We start from the raw sequence: 23,236 nt of genomic DNA on the forward strand, positions 1-23,236 counted from the left end.
CATTTTTAAGATTAAGAAACTGAAGCATAAAATTCTTTACTAAAATGGTTGGATTTGGCATTAAAGAACCTGAAAAGGGTTAATATGCTGTACCTATTTACTATGCCTCCCCACGGGACAGAGTTAGACACCAGGGTCGTTTTTTAACGTGGAGAAAAGGTACAAAAATAAAAATTGTCTCAGTCGTGAAGGATTAATATGCTGTAAAGCAAATCAACAAAACCAATCTTTAAAAGAAATACACCCACCCCACCCCACCCCCAGAAAAACTTGAGAAAAATCTATATAGAAATTGAAGAAGATATAAAGTCCAGCCAAGCTTAAGAAATTCATCAAATCGGTTGGCGACGAAAGGTGCGCAGTCAACTGTGAAGAGATTATTACTTCCGGTAATTCAATAGTGATGACCTTACACTCATCTGTGAAAATTAATGTGTGTGTGTGTGTGTGTGTGTGTGTGTGTGTGTGTGTGTAAAATCAGTCTCATTTATTGTTATCTTGAAGTTTTGGTCATTCCATCTTAATGTTGAACATCTGTTTTATTGGCATTTATTTGCCCCCCCCCCCAAACGAAAGCAAAATGCGACACAAGGTCGTTTTTAATGTGGGGGAAAACCAGCTCCCTAAAAGAAGGGCAAAGGGGCACTCTGATAGTAGCCAAAAATAATAATTCTCTCAGTGTGGAGGGTTTCCCCTTCATTGACCAAGGAGAAATTAATTTAAGTGTAGTATCAGAACAGATATTACACTTTGATCCATTTTTTATTAACTGTATTCATAAAGCTATCTCCTATATGACTTTTCTTGTATGTATATCCGTATATTGACAGCAATGTATATTTGTGTAACTTGTGATATATATATATATATATATATATATATATATATATATATATATATATAGCAAATATGAAATAAAATTTCAAGCAAAACAAAAATTACTGATGGAAATATGGATAAACAAGGCAATATTGTAGTAAAAATGAACCAAATGACCAAAATATTTTGGTCCAGCTTTGATATTTGTGTCCTTACTTCTACTGTAATGTCATCTCGCCTATCCACTATTCCATAAACTATTTTTTTTATTTTGTCTGAAATTTTGTTTCATATTCATTTCCTCTGTGTGTGTGTGTGTGTGTGTGTGTGTGTGTGTGTGTGTGTGTATATATATATATATATAATCACACTGATACACTAACTTTAGCACTTTGCAGCAATCACTATTCAAGTAAAGATAGGTGGCTCATCTTATTTGAGAGCTGTCTAAAATTTTTTGCTACTTTATCTTAATGCAGACATGTTCAAGTCATTTTCTATTAACGGTATTTATATAAATGTCTACTTATCTTTATCTATTTAAGAAATAGACTTGTAAGCAGACAAAATTCCACTTGTAATTACACACACACACACACACACACACACACACACACACACACACACACACACACACGAGCACCCACGTGTTTTTCTTACCAATTTCTGTGTCTTTGTGTAATTTGTGAAGATCTTTTTTTCAACGTGGTTTTTAGCTTTATTTTCTAACTTTGTTTCTCTCCCCCAGCTTCCGTTTTATCGATTCCACTTTAAAATTGGTGTTTAGACTCGCCGGCATATTTGTATACGTTTCATTAAAATTTTCTTCTTCCACTACATCTTCATACTGCTACTACTCCTCCTCCCACTCCATATTCACCTAACGCTGGTAGTATTTTATTTTTCCAATGGCTCTTCTTTAAAAATCTTTTTCTAGTGCCACTGCTGATGCTGAAAAAAAAAAAAAGCCTTTAAAATAAAAAAAAATGCTTGATTCAAATTCCATCTGTGTTTAAAATGAATTTCTTTACACATGAAATGAACAAGAAAATAATCATAAAATATCACTTTTTGGTCTTTTTAGAATCCATGCATGAAAAACAAATGCTTTATTATAGATCTGTTTTCTTTTTATGCAAGGCTCATGGGATTAATTCTTTTGTCATCATATTGTTTGAATCTGAAGATTCTGCTCTTCGCATTGGTTTCCCTAGTATTTTTCTAGTCAGGATTCTTTTTACAAAGACATCGAAGAGAGACCACGTGAAGGTTGCCAACATCCTAAGTGAAAGTGATTTTGTGGGACAAACTAGATTCGAACTTGGAATACCCAGGTCATCAGTCCATGTCATTAATCATTTGACCACCATCACCTCACGGTGATCTGAACAATCCCAGTAATAGAATGCTTGTTTGTCTCTTGTTATTCTCTCAGCAAGACTGGTATCAATCTTCACGCCATGGAAAAGTTTTTTCGCTCCAGGCAACCTTTTCAACAACAGTGTGCTATCGACTCTACAGGATCGAAAACTGGTTGACTATCCTGGCCAACTGACAGAAACTGCTATCACTTAAGATATGATCGAACACCACATTGTCGATGTCTAATCAGCCAATTGGATCAGCAATGAGCAGCTGCAGGCAATGACTAGATCTTGCTGAATTCGGTCATTTGCCTTGCCGGAAGGATGGATATTTGATTGTTGCGGACAATGACTGAGTAGCTACCGATAAACATTAAGCGCTCAACAGACAACAAGATGGCATAATTCACTGCGACACACTCTTAGATTGGGTTGGATCATGGAAGATCGTTCTTTACTATTCTTTATGATCTGTGCTAAACAGACACTAGCCAGCAATGACAGATTGAATAAAAAGTGGAGTGTTTCCTAACAACATCTACAGGGTAGAACAATAAAGTGTCGCCCTAATGAAAACAACACTGCAGCTTTATTTTAAAATTTTTATTGAAAAAATCAATTTAAGTAACTTGATTATATAGTAGATCTGACATCTATTCAATGTAGTCCCCTTCAACCTGTATCACCACCTCAATACGGGTCCGGAACTGGGAGCATGCCTTTTCCAGAAGTGCTGGCGGGAGCTTGGCGAATACTCGGCAGTTGGCAGTGATCAGGCTGGCTTTGATGTTCTGGGAAGTCATGTTGGTGATGTCTCGACATGACCAAACGAAGTAGTCCAGCGGGTTCAAATCGGGGGAGAAGGTGGGCAGTGAGAAAAGAGTACAAAGTCATAGAACTCTTGAAGCCAAGCTTAGGTCTCTTTGAACGTGGGCCGGTGCTGAGTCCTGCTGCCATACCCAAGGTCTATTAGTGGCCACCTGATTGCACCAAGGGATCACCACCGTCTTCAGCACATCTAGGTACACTTTGGTGTTGACTTACAAGCCGATTTCAAAGATGTGAGGTCGTATGTTGTGGTCCTCACTTGAAACCACACCAAAGACCATAATCATGGCCGGAAACTTTGTTGAGCTGTGCCCTCAAGTGTTGAACTGTCCAGATTTGTATTTTGAGTGTGCTGGCAATGGTCCTGTTGTCATAACTTGGATTGTTAGAGAGCATGAGTTGTACAGCGGCACATCACTGCTCTCGTTCATTGAACATTGTGTCACTTTCAGACATGATAGAACGCTCCTATCGTTTTTGGGATTTGTACACAACTAGCCAACTAATAGATGGTGTGCAACAAAAAAGAAAACCGGTTTTTATCAAATGGAAATGGAATCATGTTGTCTTTTCTATGGCGACATTTTTATCATTCCATCCTGTATCAAGAATTGTCTGCACTTTACATCTCTTTTTTTTTTTTCTGCATCTGTTTTCTATTTTTATGATTGCTTCCTTCTTTTCTTATGCATTAAACGTTTTATTTTATTCTTATTCTTTTTCAAGCCCTTTATCTTCTTTCCCTTTCGCTGTTTTCTCTTCTTTCCTTCTTCTTCTTCTTGCTATTCCCCTCCTCCTACTTCTTCTTCTTCCTCCCCACTTCTTCTTTCTCTTCTCCTTCTCTTTCTTTTTCTTTTCCTACACACAAAATTCCACGTCTCTCATCAAATCTCTTACCATTCTTCGGTGCATTAGACCTGTTATATCTATAATATAAAGCTGAACATCTGTGTGTGTGTCTGGTCACGAATGGGCTCCTATATGGTTGACTATTATAGAAAACTGATCACATATAATGATAGAAGATGTATCGAGACACAGGAATGGGTATGTTTGATCCGGTATAATGATGATTCATTAAAATTGTGGGGTCTGCATACGCGCCTGGTCCACAAAGTATGGAAATAAAATAAAAAATAAAAAAAACGTTTACAAATGTTTTTGATATAGATGTACATAATAATACTTTTTTAAGTATGTTTTAACTTAAATGGGGACGGTATAATAAAATTGTGGGTTCTGCGTTCGCGCCTGGCCTCCATAGAATGGAAATAGGCACAAACTTTAATAAAGACTTTTTATATCTATCTGCGTAAGTATACTTTGATAATTATGTTTCAGTTTGAAGAAATATGGTATAATAAAATTATGGGTGTTCGTTCGCACCTGACATCCATATAATGGAAATATGTCACAAAGTTTAACAAGGTTTTTTAATATAGATCCACAGAATATTGTGATAAGTGTTTCAGTGTGAACAGGTATGGTATAATAAATTATGGGCTTTATCTATTTTATTTTTACTTTCATCATAGTTTGCTTTGGTTTTGATACCCCAAATTCGAAGCTATCTCTTTACAACCCTTCCTTTTCGTAACCTATCATACTTTTATAAATCAGAGTCCATTTTCTGTAGGCTGTTTTTGAACCCAGTCAACGATAGGTACTTTTCCTAGTATATATATGTATATATATCCAGAATGAAGGTAGATACATATAATGATCCCTGGCGAAAGATGGAAACGATGGGGATTGAAAGGAGGTGATAATGAGATGGAGAAAAACGTAGAAAAAAGGTCTCTTCATTTGCAGGCTTTTCAACAGACTTATTACTGCCATTTTACTGCAGTATACTCTCCCCCTTAATGATTCATGTTTTTGAGAATCACAAATTGCATTAGAAACGCGCGTACACAAGATTCTTTTTATTTCTTTTTAAGTAAAAATAAAATAAGCTCAATCAGGATGAAGTGGATCAGATAATTTCTGAATCAAATGTCATTCTTTGTTGAAAACTTCTCCTGATGAAGGACTCTCCAACTGAAACAAGACACTTCTCTTCATTTTCCTTTCGTCATGTCATTCTTCTTCTTTCGTCTTTGTTCTTTTCTTTTTATTTTTATTCATTTATCGTTTTCATCTTTTGTTTTTCCCCACTTTCTCCTGTTTTTCTTATTTCACCTTCTTCTTCCAACTCCTTTTTTTTTTAACTTCTTTTTCCTTTTTTTTTTTTTTCGAATCCTTCTTCCTTTTTTTCTGACTCCTTCCTTTTTTCTGATTCCTTCTTTTTTTTTGATTCCTTCTTCCTTGTGTTCCAACTTCTTCCTTTTTTTCCAACTCCTTCTTCCTTTTTTTTCCAACTCCTTCTTCCTTTTTTTCCAATTCCTTCTTCCTTTTTTTCTGACTCCTTCCTTTTGTTTCCCGACTCCTTCCTTCTTTTCCCCCGACTCCTTTCTTTTTTTTTCCAACTCCTTCTTCCTTTTTTTTTTTCCTGACTCCTTCTTACATTTGATTCAGACTCCGTCTTTCTTTTTTCGACTTCTTCTTCCTTTTTCCCTTCCATCATTTTATGCTTCTATCTTCTCTCTTTCTTGTTCCCCTACTTTATTCTTATTTTTCCTTCCCATTTCTTCTTCTCTCGTCCTTCTTTCCTTTTTGCACTCCCCCTTCCTAATTGCATAATTTTCTTTTTTTTAAAAAAAGTTGCTGCCATTATTTTGCCAAAGACATAATGCATGGTTAGATTATATACAATTACCAGATTCTCTCCACAAAATGGCAGATGGAAAATTATTATTAAATCTGCTAATATCTTTTTTAATTTTTTTTTTCCGCAGCCTCACTCCTCGTACCCCACCCCCACCCGCACCCCCAAATATCTGGGTTAAGAATTGAATGAGATATTGATTAAAAATGTCTTTCTTTGCAAGATTTATTTTTGTCATCGCTTAAGCAACTTCTTCCTTCAATTTCACAACTAGTAGAAACCTTTTTTTTTTTTCATATTTTTGATTGAAATCAGTGATTAGCGATTATAAGAACCAGATTTTCTTTCTTGCAGACTTACGTTTGGGCAGTTTTATTGTTAGTATACACATAAAATTCTAGTCCCTTTCGAAGTAATGTCCTCTGGCTGCAATGCACTTGTACCATTCAAACAATTTATGGAAGGCCCCCATGGAAGTCCTCTTGTGTGAACGGGTCAATAACCCTCATCACAACCTTCTTTCATCTCCTCAATTGTCTCATAACGACAAATTCTAAGATTTTCCTTGAGCTTAGGAAATAACTAAAAGTCACACGGAACAAGGTCTGAACTATAGGATAGGTGAGGAACTGTTTCGAAACCCATCTTGATCAAATAGTCTGTCTGTCTTTTTGATCTTCTCTGAGCACCCTTGGGACAAACTTTGCGCAAATCTTCTGCATCTTCAGTTCCTCACAAATAATTGTGTGTACAGTTTCCACACTAACATCATACTGTGCTCTTATTGGCTCTATAGACACACGATGGTCCTTATCCATGAAATTCTTTATTTGGCCAATCAACTCTGGTGTTCTGACATCCTTACTCTTGTCACACCTCTCATCATACCTCACAGACTCCTTGCTTTCTTTGAATCTCTTATGCCACTCAAAAACTGATGCTCGATTAATACAAGATGGTCCAAAAGCAGTATGAAGCATTGCATACGTTTCTGTAGCATTTTTTTTTTTCATATCGTTCTTCTAAAGTATCCTCACGTTCAGATTGCATTTTTGAAATTTACAAGCTGTGACAATCGGGCTTTAGTAGGGTGTATTCTTGCTGTAGCTGTTCCTTTGAAAGTGAAATCATAAAAATAGTTCAGTCATCTCATAAGATATATAACAATAACATACTGAATTTTCAAGAGTCTGTGACAATTTTGAATGCCTGTACAAAAAAAGACTGCAAACTTATTTAAGGCACCTCGTATATAGAGAGAGACTTTACAAGATCAGAAATAAACGTATTACTTATTAGTTACAGTCATAAACTTTTGATGTTTACGTTCAACCATGAGTTTTCAGATGAATTGTGTTATTACATATGATTGTATATTATCACCGTTGAGGTCAGCTGTTGACCAGTTGGTTAGTTTGATCATGTGACATAGAAGGGATTTTAAGTTGAATAATCAATTTCTGTGTAGATTCTTTGTGAAATGGGATGCCTTGATAGCTGAAAGTGCTAAAACTCTCTTAAGGGAATCGCTCCGTCAAAAGCAAATCTTTCAAGCCCGATAGTTAGAACCGTTTAAGATATCCATATCAAACTCTCTTCAGCCAAAGCGAGTATTGGCTGAAGAGAGTTTGATATGGATATCTTAAACGGTCCTAACTATCGGGCTTGAAACCGACGGTACCAATGACTTGTCTCATCTAACAACTTTCTGTACACAAAATATTAAATACGCTCTTATATTTCGGATTTTCCTTTTAATTGAGCACTCTGTTGGATTTCTTTTTCCAAAAACACTAATCATATATATATATAAGAGAGAGAGAGACAGAGAGAGACAGAGATTATGGCCACACTAATCTTGCAAAAGTCTGAATTTGATAAATAAATGCTTAAAATGTGACCCAAGTGAATCATTGCTGCAACCATTGAGTCTAATTGTTAACAAATGAAGATTAAACACTGATGGAGAGGAAGGAAATCAACTTTTGTAAATAAAAATTGTTTAAAGCAGAAGAAAAAGAGCAATCTCACTTTCATTGCATTCACTTTTTATGTTGCCTCTTTGCTATTTAATTGATACTTCTGACAGATTAATGAATTCATTCATCAATTAAACATGTGGTGTGGCCGTTGTTCTTCCTTGCCAAACAAATGTGGCTGTGTTCCATTAAGCTGACAATTAATTCTACATGGAGAGAAAATGAAATGATGCTTTCTATTATTTGACCAGGCTCTTTGGTGCTCTGTGACTAGGCTTTTTCGTGTTTATCATTTAGTTGTTTTTCGCTGCAGTAAGATGTGACACAAGGCCAGAACGTTAGTAAAACCAGCTGTCCTGACGTTACGTTCTAACTGGTACAAAACTATGTATGAATTAACCCATCAGTATTCCCTGGTAGGAGATTGGCAAATATTTCCCAAACCCCGAAAAGAGGAGATAATGTCAGTGGGCGAAGTTGTTAAGCTTGAACTGGATTCATATAATCATTCTTTCATATTCATTCTCTCTCTCTCTCTCTTCAATTCTTAAATATTTTCCTCTTAAAATTCGCTAACTTTCTCATTCCTTTTTCCTTTTTCTTCCTCTTTTTATCTCTCTGCCTTCTCTTTCACAGCATCTGAGTGTGACACAAGGTCAAACTTAATGTAGGGTGTGGCGTTCAGTAATGGCCACTGATCGAACTGATGGGTTCTCAATAAGAAGTAATCAATTTTCTCTTCTTTCTTTGCGTCCATCTAAACTAGCCCTTTTCCTCTCCGTAGTCTAAACCAATATTTCAGCCACAAACTAATGACATGTATAACTCGTATAATTACGCTCAAATAAAAGCCATACTTTACATCTCTTTGCGTTTGGTAATTTCCCAACCACCACTTGAACATCTTTAATGCTTTCATGTCCTTTTCTATTTAAGAGAGAGAGGGGGAGAGAGATAGAGATAAAATCCCCCTTCCTCCGCAGCAAAACCTTCTTGTGCATCAGTTCAGCTACTAAATTACCATCGATGCACAAACAATATTCTGTTTGTTTTAAATGGAGCCAAATTAGTCCTGCACCATTTCAGATCACGGCTTGACAAAGAAAAAGAAAAGAAAATTATGCTTCGGTAACACCCACCTTCTGCTTAAGGATCGGTTTCGGCTTTTCTTTAAAAATCTCGCAATGAGTCTCTGCCTATCAAGACGATAATTTGTCATCGTTGGTGTTGTTACACCTGTTATTACGTACGACTATCATTATTTCTCATAAGAATGCCTAATTATGCTTAATTAACAAGGAAAGCTACGAATTTGCCTCTGGAGTTGGCGGCGGCGGAAGAGATAGGCGGAATGGGGGACATTTCCTATTAGGTTGTCACTTTAGCATTGAAAAGTGGGGTGGGGTAGTGGATAGAAATCAAGACATTGTAAATTGTATGGGGGAGAGGAATGTTGATTATGCTGGAAAGGACGTAATAATAATAATTTTTCCTTTCCTCTAGTTCAGAAATGTTTGCTTTGATTTGCGCAGTTTTTATCTTCAATTTATTTGCGTTTTAAGATTGTCCATTAATTTTTAAGAAGTTAAATGGAAGACAGCAATGCAAAAACGGGAAGTAATGAGTAGAAAGGCATAAAAAGTAAATCAGAAGGAAAGGAAATCGCAAAAAGATTAGAAGAGAGGAGGAAGTAGAGAAGAATGTTTAAAAAAAAAGACAATGACCAATATTTAGACCAAATTTGGTGACGATTAGTTAAGCGATGTTGAGCTGCACACAAACAAACATAATTATAAATTCGATCACATTCGTTGAGGCAATTATTATTGTTTATGACCTAAAAAATAAAATAAAATAAATAAAAACATCCACCATCAGGGCTTTACATTGCGAGTGAAACTGTCGCATTTGCAAGTGATTTTTTTTTTTCAAGTGTCCACTAAAAATAATAAAACACTTATCTTTTGGCGATTTTATTTCTTTCACGGACAATCTTCCAAAGCCCATTGCTGAGTGAGAAATGTCTTTTCAACATTTGTTTAAATAAAACGATCACAGACAAATGATTCAATCAATGAAACTTTAATAGAACAATATATTCTTTTTTTGTTTAACGAAAGTTGTTTAAAAACCATTTGAATAAATTTGATTCTGTACACCTACAATTCTTAATATAAAATTCGTTGTATATTTAGAACTACACTTGAAAAAAACAAAAAAATACAAAAAATCTTCGATATGCGTACTTGACACAGAACGAAGATGTCATATTCCAAAAATCACATGGATTTGGCTAGTAACTTTTCTATTGGTTAGTAAACGAAAATATTTAGTTGTCAAAGCTCAACTAAAGATAAATTTGTCCGTACAGCCCTGGCGATAGAATCTTGACAGTTATTTTGGGCATCAGAAGTTGTCTAACTTGCTATTTGCTTTCTTACCAATTGAAATGGATGGTTAGTAGCTCGAAAAAGGCACATGTTTTTATGCATAAACTATTGTGTATTGGGACGGATTTATATTTATTTCTATATGATTGCATACACACTGGTCATTATTAGAGAGAAGTGACAGATTTGCTAAGCAAAACTTGCTGTCTATACAACACTGTTGTTTTACATCGAATCCACGTGTTGGTTTTTCCATTAGACCCATTTTGTTTTCAATTCAAAAATATATTTATTTCCTCCTGCCATCATAATTCTATTATTTATTTAAATATAGTTGCACTATATCGACCGGAGGTTGCAAAAATTAGATTTCTAGGTCAAAGAACACGTTCTAATTAAAATTAGATATGCAAATTATTCCCCATCTAATGTTCGGTTTGGCCATCTGTGAGCATCTTATAAATAACCGTGCTTGTGCCTCTAAGTTCAATGTCAACTTGTTTTCCATTCTAAACAAGTCGCACTTGACCTTCTATTTGAAAATCCTAGAAACTATTTACGTTAAGTCTTTGAGACCTTTTCTTTGTAAGCAAAAAAGAAAATCTTTTAGGACTTTATGTGGTTTCTATTTGATTTTTCCCTGTTTTTCTTATTGTTGTTGTTTTTGTCCCCTATCACCATATTCCATTTTTCATAAAAAATTTTTTTAATTGTAATTTCCTAACCATGGTTTAACTCTGTTGAGCGAGGTTCAAAACCAGTAAGCTATTCTTTTAGGGTTTTTACTTTTTAATTGATCATGTTAAACAAATTTGGTTTTTATACTGCCATTATTAAATTCTGTACTTTGAATATTATATATATATATATATATATATATATATATATATATATATATATATATATATATATAAACTATAAATAATAAAAAAATTTTTGTGATTGGTGTTTTCTGTTATTCTCAAATTATGCAATGATGGAACAAAGCATTATGCACTTGTTGGAAACTCAGATTCTTAATTGTTTGCTGACAAAATCACTCGGACACCGATATTTATAAAATGGTTTACCTAGTTACAGTGTGCAACCCTCCCTTATTATGGACCGTGCAATGGACTGCTTGAAGTGTCACCAAGAAAATAGAGAGAAAATCTCCTGGTTTCCTCGACTTCCGTTCTTGGGTTACCTCTTACCTTTAGATGTCATTCAAGCTTTTCTATTCAAACAACGTTTTTTCTTTCTTTCATGCAGCACAATGAGCCCCTACAACAACAAAAACGGTTATCTTCTTTAAAATTAATGTGATGGCGTTTTGAAACCATCTAACACATTAGTGAAACTGAAAAACATCCATTAATTGTGAACATTACACAGATTGTTGCTTTCTTTCCTATGTAAACAACTATGATGTTCCGATTGTATTTAATTAATATATGATTATTTTTATTTCATTTTCATTCTTTTAATGGGATTTCTTTTTTCTCTCCACGTTCATTTTTTACAGGCAAGTTCTTCCTCAAGCACTGGCAATGGAGGCTATCAGGTAAATACAGAATAACAAACCATTTGTTCTTTCTTTCACTTTTCGTTGCTCATTTGCAAGATTCTCACATCATTAATCTTTGCATGGCAAATGTTTGTCATCCTTTAAGTATTTTTGTCTTATTTTTTTCGTTCAGTTTTTTTTTTTTAATTTTCAATTTCACTATTTTTCTCCTTATTTTTCTTAGTCTTTCTTATTATTTCACTTTCTGAAATAGAAACATATCTCTCCCCCTCTCATGCTAACTATTCCTGCCACACTTTCCCCAATTTTATTAGCGATATCTGTCCCTCCTCCAACTTACATTGCTGAGTTTTCTTTATCTTGCCAACCTTACTTTCTCTTCTCAACGCTACTCGTCTCTCTTCTCAATGCTATTCATCTCTCTTTCCAACCATAACCCGTCTCTCTTTCCAACCATAACCCGTCTCTCTTTCCAACCATAACCCGTCTCTCTTCCAAGTCTTAACCCGTCTCTCTTCCAAGTCTTAACTCGTCTCTCTTCCCAGCCTTAACTCGTCTCTCTTCCCAGCCTTAACTCGTCTCTCTTCCCAGCCTTAACTCGTCTCTCTTCCCAGCCTTAACTCGTCTCTCTTCCCAGCCTTAACTCGTCTCTCTTCCCAGCCTGAATTCGTCTCTCTACCCAACCGTAACTCGTCTCTCTACCCAACCGTAACTCGTCTCTCTACCCAACCGTAACTCGTCTCTCTACCCAACCGTAACTCGTCTCTCTACCCAACCGTAACTCGTCTCTCTACCCAACCGTAACTCGTCTCTCTACCCAACCGTAACTCGTCTCTCTTCCCAATCGTAACTAGTCTCTCTTCAATTTTTACTCGTTTCTCCTCTCACTCTACAGATGTAAGCCTCTTTTCAAAACATCTACCTCTCCTCCACCTCTCCGATACTCCTATCCCCTCTTCCTTACATTATCCCCCCCCCCCTTTCCATCAATTTCCTAAACTCTTTCTCTCTTGGGAATTGAAAACAGACTTTTTCGTATTTCCCAATCGTTATAAAGTAAAAAAAAAAAACAAACAAACAAATTGATTTCTTCATAGCAACACACGCTTTTCATTCTACATTTATTACCTTGTAGACATACATACATAATATGTACATAATACATACATACATACATTTCTTTCGTCTTTTGATTGAATTCCTAGTGATAAAAGTCGATGTAAACAAAATATTAACTTAAAGCAACAAAATAACGTTTTTTTCCATCACACAATTTCCTATCAATTTAAACATTTTTGCATTTCCTTCTTTTTGCACATTCTGATGATAAAATATTTTTTTTTTTTTTTCAGGAAATAAATGAAAACAGGAAATGTTTTTTTTATCATTTATTTTGTATCATTGTTGTTTTTTAATCACGTATTTTCCATATGGACTTGTTTTTTTTAAGCGAAGAGAAATGTTTCATGGCTCAGTCAATTGACAATGCAGAAAATACCTCGATTGGTTTTAAGTAAACATTAAACAAACAAAGGAGAAAAACAACATACTGCAAACTCATTAGATACCCAGCATGCCTACAGCAAAGTGAACGCACACACACACACACATTATATATATATATATATATATATATATATATATATATATATATATATATATATATAGTAGTAAGCTAGGAAAATATATATGGTAATTGCCATATATAGTTTCATAGCTTACTACCAAGCTCTACCTATTTACTGAGCATTGTTGAAGTAAATACTGAAAATCCCAACATATGAGGTTCAGGCAACTAAGTTTTCATAATTCCACGAAGATGATTTGATTATAGTAGTGAAGTGTTGGGATTCTGCAGGAGAGTCCATATATATGTATATATATTCTATGTATCTACGTAAAATTTTATATGGAGGTATCTACGTAACATAACATGCAGCCGCAGCCGAGATTGAACTCGCTACACGAGTTTGTAGTGAAATTCAAATCTTGTCCGAAGCTGAATACTTGATGCTTTGCTAGGTCTATCAAGTGTATTTTTTATCATGACGTTTTATTGTGATGCCATCACTAGATGGGTTGCCTACCATGGCTTAAGAGAGGCCCATCTACTCTTGAGAGAAGAATAGACTGTGCCAGTTTCCCAACCTGGTATTTTACCTCGTGGTATATGGGGGTATAGTATCTATGGATTTTTAATAATTATTTTAATAGTGCTCAATATGTGAGTAGAGCTATGTAGTAAGTTATGAAAATACATTAAAAAATATTAAATTAAAAAATACATATAATAATGCCTAAAATCTTTTTATACTTTTACTATATACAATCACTTGAGATGTCTTAGTTTGGAATTCATTACTGTTTACTTAAAGCGCACACATGCTAAAACAAGATTAGTTTGAATTCATAAAAAAAGGAGGAGTCACATGAGTTTTTCAAGACTTTACAAAATAGTAGTTAGCCGAACATTTGTTTGAGAATGACTTTGCCATTGGCTAATGAAAACAGTAACCCATGTGCAGGAGTAACGTTGAATCTTATTGGTTGAGATAAAAACGCCCGATCACATGAATTTCATGCATTTTAGCCTGACAAGACCTTACAGAAATTAAGTGCGAAAAATTGTGTAGCTTAATATATATATATATATCCACAACTTTATATATATATATAGAGAGAGAGAGAGAGAAATATAAGAGAAAAGGAGATAATATTTAGAAGACTAAATTTTATACAGTTCGGATTGAATCTAATATGAATTAGTTACTAAATACACAAATAAAGCTCAATATTCCGTGTGTGAAATAAAGGTCCAAATAAAATATTCACTTCATAATTATACCTTCTAATAATTTATAACAATTTTGGAATAAAAAATATTTTTCAAGTTTTTAGAAAAAATTGGAATATGTTTTTTTATCTTCAGTTTTCTTCTAGCGACATGTGTAAAAATATTTTCTTGTTCTCAAATTGTTATTAACTATATAATGCTCTAATAATAAATTTAATACTGCATATATATATATATATATTCATAGTCCTTGTTTCTGTCATACTGTCACATTTTCCCTTTATATATGTGTGTGTGTGTGAAATGAGATGCAGTGATTATTAATGGCGTAGTGTGTTTGACTTATCTTGATAATATTTTAGAATTTATTCAATATAGTTTCAATCTGCCTTGGATGAGAAAAGCAGAGGAAACTAACAAACATTATATATATATATATATATATATATATATATATATATAGTTCTGGTCAAATCATAAGACCACTTAAGAAAATAAGCGTTTACACATATTATCGAATTTTTAATCAAACAAATGGTTGAAACCATTGCCAAAAGGAAAAATATGATGGAAAAAAATGAAATCTGCTTCATTCGAAACCTTAACCCTGATCTAATAATTATTTTTTAAAAAACAAACATTTTCACCTGGTCAAAATGATAAGACCACTGATAATTTATCTAACAAAAGGCAATTAGAAATTACTAAAAAGGATCTCAGTATTTAGTATAGCCTCCATTATTACAAATTACTTCAAAAATTCTCTTCGGCATGCTTGCGACTAAGTTTTTTATCAGTTGCGAAGGAATTTTATGCCATGTACCGAAAACTGAATCAGAAAGTTCCTTTATCGAATCATACTGGGTTCCATCCTTGGATACTTCTTTTGCCATCCATCCCCAAAGATTTTCAATGGGATTGAGGTCCGGAGAACATGCTGGATGATCTAACAATTCTATATTATTTGAAGAAAAGTATTCTCATGCTTGTCGAGAAGTTTGTATCACAGCGGTGCCTTGTTGGAAAATCCAATTTCTTCTACACAGACGTGGACATTCAGTCCTGATTGAGGCATTTTCAAGCATTGAAATGTACTTCAATAATGTTTGCCGGCCTTCACTACTTGCAACTTTAGGGTCCCAGCTGACGAGAAAGCGCCCCAGATCATTAAAGACCCTCCTCTACTATGCCGAGTTGAAAAAGTCTCTTTGAGCCAATTTTTATCATGCCAATAGTGTTGAAATCCATCTGGACCATCTAGATTAAACTTTTTCTCATTGGAGAAAATTACATTTTCCCACTCCACTTCTCTTCATCCCAAGTCTGGTATTTGGCGGCATATTTAAGTCGGTTAGTTTTGTGCTGTTCAAGAAGACGTGGTTTCTGCAGTCGCTTTAAATGATTGAAACCCTTCATTTTCAGATGCTTTCTGATGGTTTTAGGACTACATTCTGCTGCTGTTTGGCTTTTCAATCAACTTGAGCTCATACTGGAGTTGTTTTTTTTTAAACTTCGTCTGATACGGCGATCCAGTGATGGGGTTATTTTTTTTGGTCGCCCTGGACTCTTTTTGTGCCCATATTGATCTGGATTTCTTAAAAAATTTGTGATGCCGTTTTGCTACGATTCACTTCGTTTGCAATGGATCTATGGGAGACTCCACCCCTATTAAGCTGAAAGATCCTTCCTCTCTCAAACTCTGATAATGGTTTCTCTTTTGCCATTTATAATTTAGTAAGATGTTTTTTATCCACTAACAAGTTGCTTTTAGTAACATAAAAAGCTTTTCGTATTCATTTTTTCAAAACTAGCCGACTTTATTAAAGTGGTCTTATCATTTTGACCAGGTGAAAATGTTTGTTTTTTAAAAAATAATTATTAGACCAGGGTTAAGGTTTCGAATGAAGCAGATTTAATTTTTTTCCATCATATTTTCACTTTTGGCAATGGTTTCAACCATTTGTTTGATTAAAAATTCGATAATATGCGTAAATGCTTACTTTCTTAAGTGGTCTTATGATTTTGACCAGGACTGTATATTATATATATATATCTATAATATAAAGCTGAATTTCTGTGTGTGTGTGTGTGTGTCTGGTCGCGAATAGGCTCCTATATGGTTGACTATTTTAAAAAATTGATTACATATAATGATAGAAGATGTATCAAGACACAGGAATGGGTATGTTTGATCTGGCAGAACGGTGGTTCATTAAAATTGTGGGGTCTGCGTTCACGCCTGGTCCACAAAGTATGGAAATAAAAAATTTAAAAATAAAAAAAAACGTTTACAAGGGTTTTTGATATAGATGTACATAAGAATACTTTAATAAGTATGTTTTAACTTAAATAGGGATGGTATAATAAAATGTGGGGTCTGCGTTCACGCCTGGCCTTCATAGAATGGAAATAGGCGCAAACTTTAATAAAGACTTTTCATATCTATCTGCGTAAGTATACTTTGATAATTATGTCTCAGTTTGAAGAAATATGGTATAATAAAATTATGGGGTGTTCATTCGCGCCTGATCTCCATATAATGGAAATATGTCACAAAGTTTAACAAGGTTTTTTAATATAGATCCACAGAATATTGTGATAAGTGTTTCAGTGTGAACAGGTATGGTATAATAAATTATGAGCGTTATCTATTTTATTTTTACTTTACATCATATTTTGCTTTGGTCTTGATACCCCCAAATTCGAAACTATCTCTTTACAACCCTTCCTTTTCATAACCTATCATGCTTTCATAAATCAGAGTCGAATTTCTGTAGGCTGTTTTTGAACCCAGTCAACGACGGGTACTTTTGCTAGTTATATATATATTATATTATACATATTATATAAATATATATTATATATCTATAATATATATATATATCATATTTATATATATAAATTATATATGTATAAACATTATATATATATATATATATAATATATATTATATATTATATGTTTATATATATTATATATATATTATATTTATATATATATATATATATATATTATAATATTTTTATATATGTATATATTATATAATATTTTTATATATGTATATATTATATAATATTTTTATATATGTATATATTATATATTATTTATATATATATATATTATATATTATATTTATATATTATTTATATATATATTATATATTATATATATATTTATATATATTATATATATTATATTTATATATATTATATATATCATATTTATATATATCATATATATCATATTTATATATATCATATATATCATATTTATATATATCATATATATCATATTTATATATATTATATATATCATATTTATATATATTATATATATCATATTTATATATATTATATATATCATATTTATATATATTATATATATTATATTTATATATATTACATATTTTATTTAGATATATATATTATATTATTATATTTTTATATATATATACATTATGTATATATATATATATATATATATATATACATATGTATATATATACATTATGTATATATATATGTATATATATAATGATGAGAATAATGGAAGTAGTATTCCGACAAAATAGAGAAATAAAAAGTAACAAGAGGAAGTCTCGAAATAAAGACAAAACGTTGATGAACAGATAACTCGGTTTGTTCCTTTATATATATATATATATATATATATATATATATATATATATATTGAATAATGAGGTGTGTGGATTCTTGGAATGCAGGTAGGTTTTGGTGTCCGTCTTTCAGAATCGAATTTATTGTAGTACGGAAAATACTCTCTCTCTCTTTCTCTCTCTCACTCACTCACTCACTCACTCACTCACACACACACACACACGCACACACACACACACGTGTGTGTATAACTCCTCTCCCATTTTTGTTTACTTCTCCTTATTAGGTTACAGATTGGATCAGATTGTCTTTTCAAACGGATTCTTTCCATCCGGTAGAGTGGAATTAAGTGTGCATCGTTCCACTGGAAACCTATGAGGAACGGAAAGCGAAGGCAGGAGAACAGATTCAGAACACTGAATCATATCCGGCCCACTGTGATCTGTCATGTTTTTATGTGCACAGAAATCGAGGGCTTGGTGGGTGGGTTCAAACGAGACACTGTGGCTTTTATTGTTTTTTTTATCTTCCCACCATTGACATTTAACTTTTACCCTCAAAATAGTCACTGAAATACTCATCCTCCTTCGAAATGTCCAATGATCGTGTCTATAGTCTATTAATTGTGGGCGTGGTGGCTTGTTAGAAAACTGGACAACTCTCCTTTCTCTCTCTCTCTCTATCTTTCTCTCTCTCTCTCTCTCTCTCTCTCTCTCTCTCTCTCTATATATATATATATATATATATATATATATATATATATATATATATATATATATATAGTCTTTGAAGGTTTCAACCTTTAAAACTATACAAAAAATATTTTTTATCATTCGTTAGAAAACCATCTAGTCAGTAAGTTATTTAATCACCTGCAATCACTGCATCAACTCTCGAATTTACTATAGTACCAATAATTTATTTTTCAAGTGATCATCAGTTGTTTACCATGAAACACTGTTTCGGGGATTTAAAAACAAAACTGTATATTACATCATGGTTCCCCAGCAATGTTGATCAAACACCACCATCCTTAATCTTAGGAAGAAGACACGTTAGAAACATTTGATCCAATTTCCTATTCTTAATTTCAGTTAGTAACCTTTTCATGCTATAAAAATGAATTTCTTACCTGCGTGATTCATCAATTTCCACATTTAAAATGGATATATTTTTTAATTTATCAGTCTTGTATTTATAAGATTACGGATTAATCCATTTAACTACTTATCACCCCCACTATGATTAGTATTTAGTATATTTACATTCTTATTTATTTAAAATTAGATATATAAAGGTTTTTTATATATATATATATATATATATATATATATATATATATATATATATATATATATATATATATATATAAAATCAATTATAATAATCCATAAAAAATATAGAGTTATTGTTCATATTTACAATGCCTCCCCACAGGACAGAGTTAGGCACCAGGCTCATTTTTTAATGTGGAGATAAGGAACAAAAGTAAAAATCGTCTCAGCCATGAAGGATTTCTCCTCCACTGACAGAGAACAAGAAATTGTTGAAAGTGCAGCATCTGAAGAACAGATACTACACTTTAATCTTGTCCCGAAGGCCAAGTAAGTTGGTCTGTTTGTCGATTTTTGTCATCAATATATTTCTTTCTACAAACTGATATTTGATTCTAACTAGCCGGTTCTTTTTGTGAATCGTTGTACCGCGAGTAAAATGTAATTTGATTATATATACATATAATACAATTTATCCTCTCGCATATTTCCCCTTTATCAGTTTGTCTTTAAAGAAAGACAGTAACAAGTAGGCTTACTTCTAAATAAATCTAGTGGTCGGAGTGACAACAAAGGCCCCTTGTAGCATTTCATAAAGACAACATACTATATAAGTTTTCATAAACAAATTAGTGTACCTCCTGTTGTGATCTAGTAATTTAAAGAAATAAATAGGTTTATATCTATTTAAATATATATATATATATATATATAATTGTTCATCTGAAGTCGGCACAAGTAGAGAAATGTACAAAATTTTTTGGATTAATTTTGTAAGTGCCCATCTTAGTTGCAACAAGTATTTTTCTGAAATAAGCTGAGGCAAATTAAACTTTTGTATAAAGAACATACTGAAAGGATAAAAATGAAGAAACCCCTAAAAATGAAATATCAATTTAAGCCTAGGGTTGAGAATCCGATCGAGTTTTCTTTATATATTAAATATATGGGAAAGACGCAGTAGTTAACTTGATATCTCAACGTTAACGGCGGTTTCTACTTTTTATAAAATGTGGGAGTCTCTTTAAAATGTAAGTTTTTTTCGCGGTATTGTCCTTTTCTTTTGTCATTTTTACTATAACTTTTTTCCTATGCTAATTTCGAATCACCCTCCACCCTCTCTCTCTCATACGTGTGTCTCTTTCTTTTTCCAAATATTTATTTTTCTTCTTTTTTCCTATCCATGTTGCATATTTCTTTATTTTTTCTTTTCTTTCTTTCTGTTTCCTACTTTTCTTACTTTATTTATTACTCTCTCTTCCCACATTTCTCTCTCTTCCCACCTGTCTCTCTCTCTATTCCCACCTGTCTTTCTCTCTCTCGCTTCCCACCTCTCTCTCTCACTTCCCACCTCTCTCTCTCGCTTCCCACCTCTCTCTCTCGCTTCCCACCTCTCTCTCTCTCCCTCTCGCTTCCCACCTCTCTCTCTCTTGCTTCCCACCTCTCTCTCTCTCTCTTGCTTCCCACCTCTCTCTCGCTTCCCACCTCTCTCTCTCTCTCTCTCTCTCTCGCTTCCCGCCTCTCTCTCTCTCTCGCTTCCCGCCTCTCTCTCTCTCTCTCGCTTCCCACCTCTCTCTCTCTCTCGCTTCCCACTTCTCTCTCTCTCTCTCTCTCGCTTCCCACCTCTCTCTCTCTCGCTTCCCACCTCTCTCTCTCTCGCTTCCCACCTCTCTCTCTCTCTTCCCACCTCTCTCTCTCTCTCTCTCTCTCTCTTCCCACCTCTCTCTCTCTCTCTCTCTTCCCACCTCTCTCTCTCTCTCTTCCCACCTCTCTCTCTCTCTTCCCACCTCTCTCTCTCTCTCTCTTCCCACCTCTCTCTCTCTCTCTTCCCACCTCTCTCTCTCTCTAGCTTTTTCCACCTCTCTCTCTCTCTCTCTAGCTCTTTCCACCTCTCTCTCTCTCTAGCTCTTTCCACCTCTCTCTCTCTCTAGCTCTTTCCACCTCTCTCTCTCTCGCTCTTTCTACCTCTCTCTCTCACTCTCTCTCTCTTTCTCTCTTTCCACCCCTCTCTCTTCCCACCTCTCTCTCCCTCTCGCTCTTCCCACCTCTCTCTCCGTCTGTTTTTCTGTCCCTCTCTCTTTCTCTCCCTCTCTATCTCTTTCTCTCTCCCCCCCTTTCTTTCTATTTCTCTCTCTTCTGCTCTCGCTCTTCCAACCCCTCTCTCTTTCTCTCCTGAAAGTTATTTTGTATTCTACATGGTCCGTTATGATTCGACAGTCCGGTGGGGGTCGGAGAGTTGGTGTCTCCTTGTTTCTGTCCATTTTTGCATTTTATGGACTGTTCAATTCTACTCATGTGTCTCAGCTTGACAACCTCGTTGAATAATTCAGCAGTTTTTAACTTGATGTCCGTTCATTTGTTTAATAGACAGGTCAGAAATAATAACTGCCTGCAGCACCTTCAAATCATAACCCTAACAACGACCTCTTCTCCCTCACACAAATTCACTTTTCATTCTCCCATTGTCTCTTTCTTTCTCTTTTTTATACTAAAACCCTTTCTTCTTTCTTTCTTTTTTTTTTTTTTTTTTTGAGACAATGATTTTTTAGATGGAATTTATAAATTGATTTTTTTTTTGTGTTTTGGATTGAAAGAGAGCGGGGCGATTATTGAAAGTCTGAAAAAATTTTAAGATCTATTTTTCCTGTAACGTTTTTATTTATGTATTTTCTTACATATAGTGTGATTCGTTCCGTGACTTTAATATTGTTTCAAATATCTATTTTAATATTTGAATCAAGAATTTCTACTTAAAAAAAGAAAAAAAGAACAATTCTTTTGTGAAGATTGCTTTAAAAATAGCAACTTGTGTTAACTTAATCGCATAATGTTGTTTATGGGGTACCAATGTACAAAATGGATCCCAATTGAGTTTTGAACGATTTTGACTCCAAAGATGGCTGTCTCATGTCCGCCATTTTATTGCTGTTCTAACTTAGTAACTCTTAAACGACCCTGGTGTCTAACTCTGTCCCGTGGGGAGGCATCGTAAATCGGAACTTAGTAACTCTGCATTATCCTTCTCCAAATGCAGGCTCATGTTGGTTATATCCATGGTAATTTAATGCTATCATTTCATGTGACACTGCTAATATTACTTGACCTAAAATTTCCGAGGCCAGTAAGCGGCCAAACATTTAGGATCCCCTTCCGTACACTAGCCCCGTTAATATTATATAAGAGGTATTGCTTTGTAACCCTCCTCACGCAAAAAAGAAAAAAAGAAGTGTTTATTCGCCATATTTCGAATCATTGTTGCATTTTTTGGTTAATTTTATCTGATAATTTTTATTTAAAAAATTCTATATTTAATGTCATTCGTATTTCTGTGTTTATGTGAGTCTTTGTATAGGATTCATTTCTGAATTATTAAACCGGTCATTATGAATAATGGAAAACAACTGCTATACCTAAGGGTTGGTGATGTGGGTTATATTTACTTTTAATTTAGTTTTATGCAAAGAGGAAGTGAATGTAAATCTTGTTTAAAAATTTCAGAGACCTCTTATTTTTGTGAAATTTGTATGCAAACATTAGAAAATATTTTAATGGCATTGGATGAATAAACCACATTAAAATCCAATGAAAGACTAATTTTAGCTACAATTAAAAAATGTTTTCTACTTTTAATTAAATTTACTTCCTTATTACTGTTGGGAAAGAACTAGATTTTCTTAGCAGAAGCCGAGTTTGTTTTGTGTAAAAGCTCCAAAATTCAAATGTTTAATTTATTTATTTTTGGTCCAATCAGAACACTCGAAGGAACTCTGTTTACCAATCATGAAAGTCTGTGAAGCGCCTCTTTGCCATCACGAAAGTGAAAACAGAGAGGTCTGATAAGTTTGTCCCTGTTCTAGGGGGAGGGGCATAGTAAACTTGTAACACGTCTGACAATAGGACAAACTTGCACTCCTGTCTTTGACTAATGGTAGAATTATTACTTAACTACATAACAGT

The 23,236-nt window shown here is 33.8% G+C and overlaps 1 protein-coding gene across 6 annotated transcripts in view; it reads left to right on the plus strand.

The window, feature by feature from the left end:
* Positions 1-23,236, plus strand: part of LOC145261228 (uncharacterized) — a 447,422-nt gene that overhangs the window by 168,706 nt on the left and 255,480 nt on the right. For all 6 annotated transcript variants that reach the window (XM_080119597.1, XM_080119595.1, XM_080119596.1 and 3 more), the window contains exon 5: positions 11,592-11,630. In XM_080119597.1, coding sequence (XP_079975723.1) covers positions 11,592-11,630 — 39 coding nt within the window. The remainder of the gene's footprint in view (positions 1-11,591; positions 11,631-23,236) is intronic.

Source organism: Euprymna scolopes, chromosome 37 (assembly GCF_053919585.1).
Source record: "Euprymna scolopes isolate OS-2025 chromosome 37, ASM5391958v1, whole genome shotgun sequence".
Lineage (NCBI taxonomy): Eukaryota > Metazoa > Mollusca > Cephalopoda > Sepiida > Sepiolidae > Euprymna > Euprymna scolopes.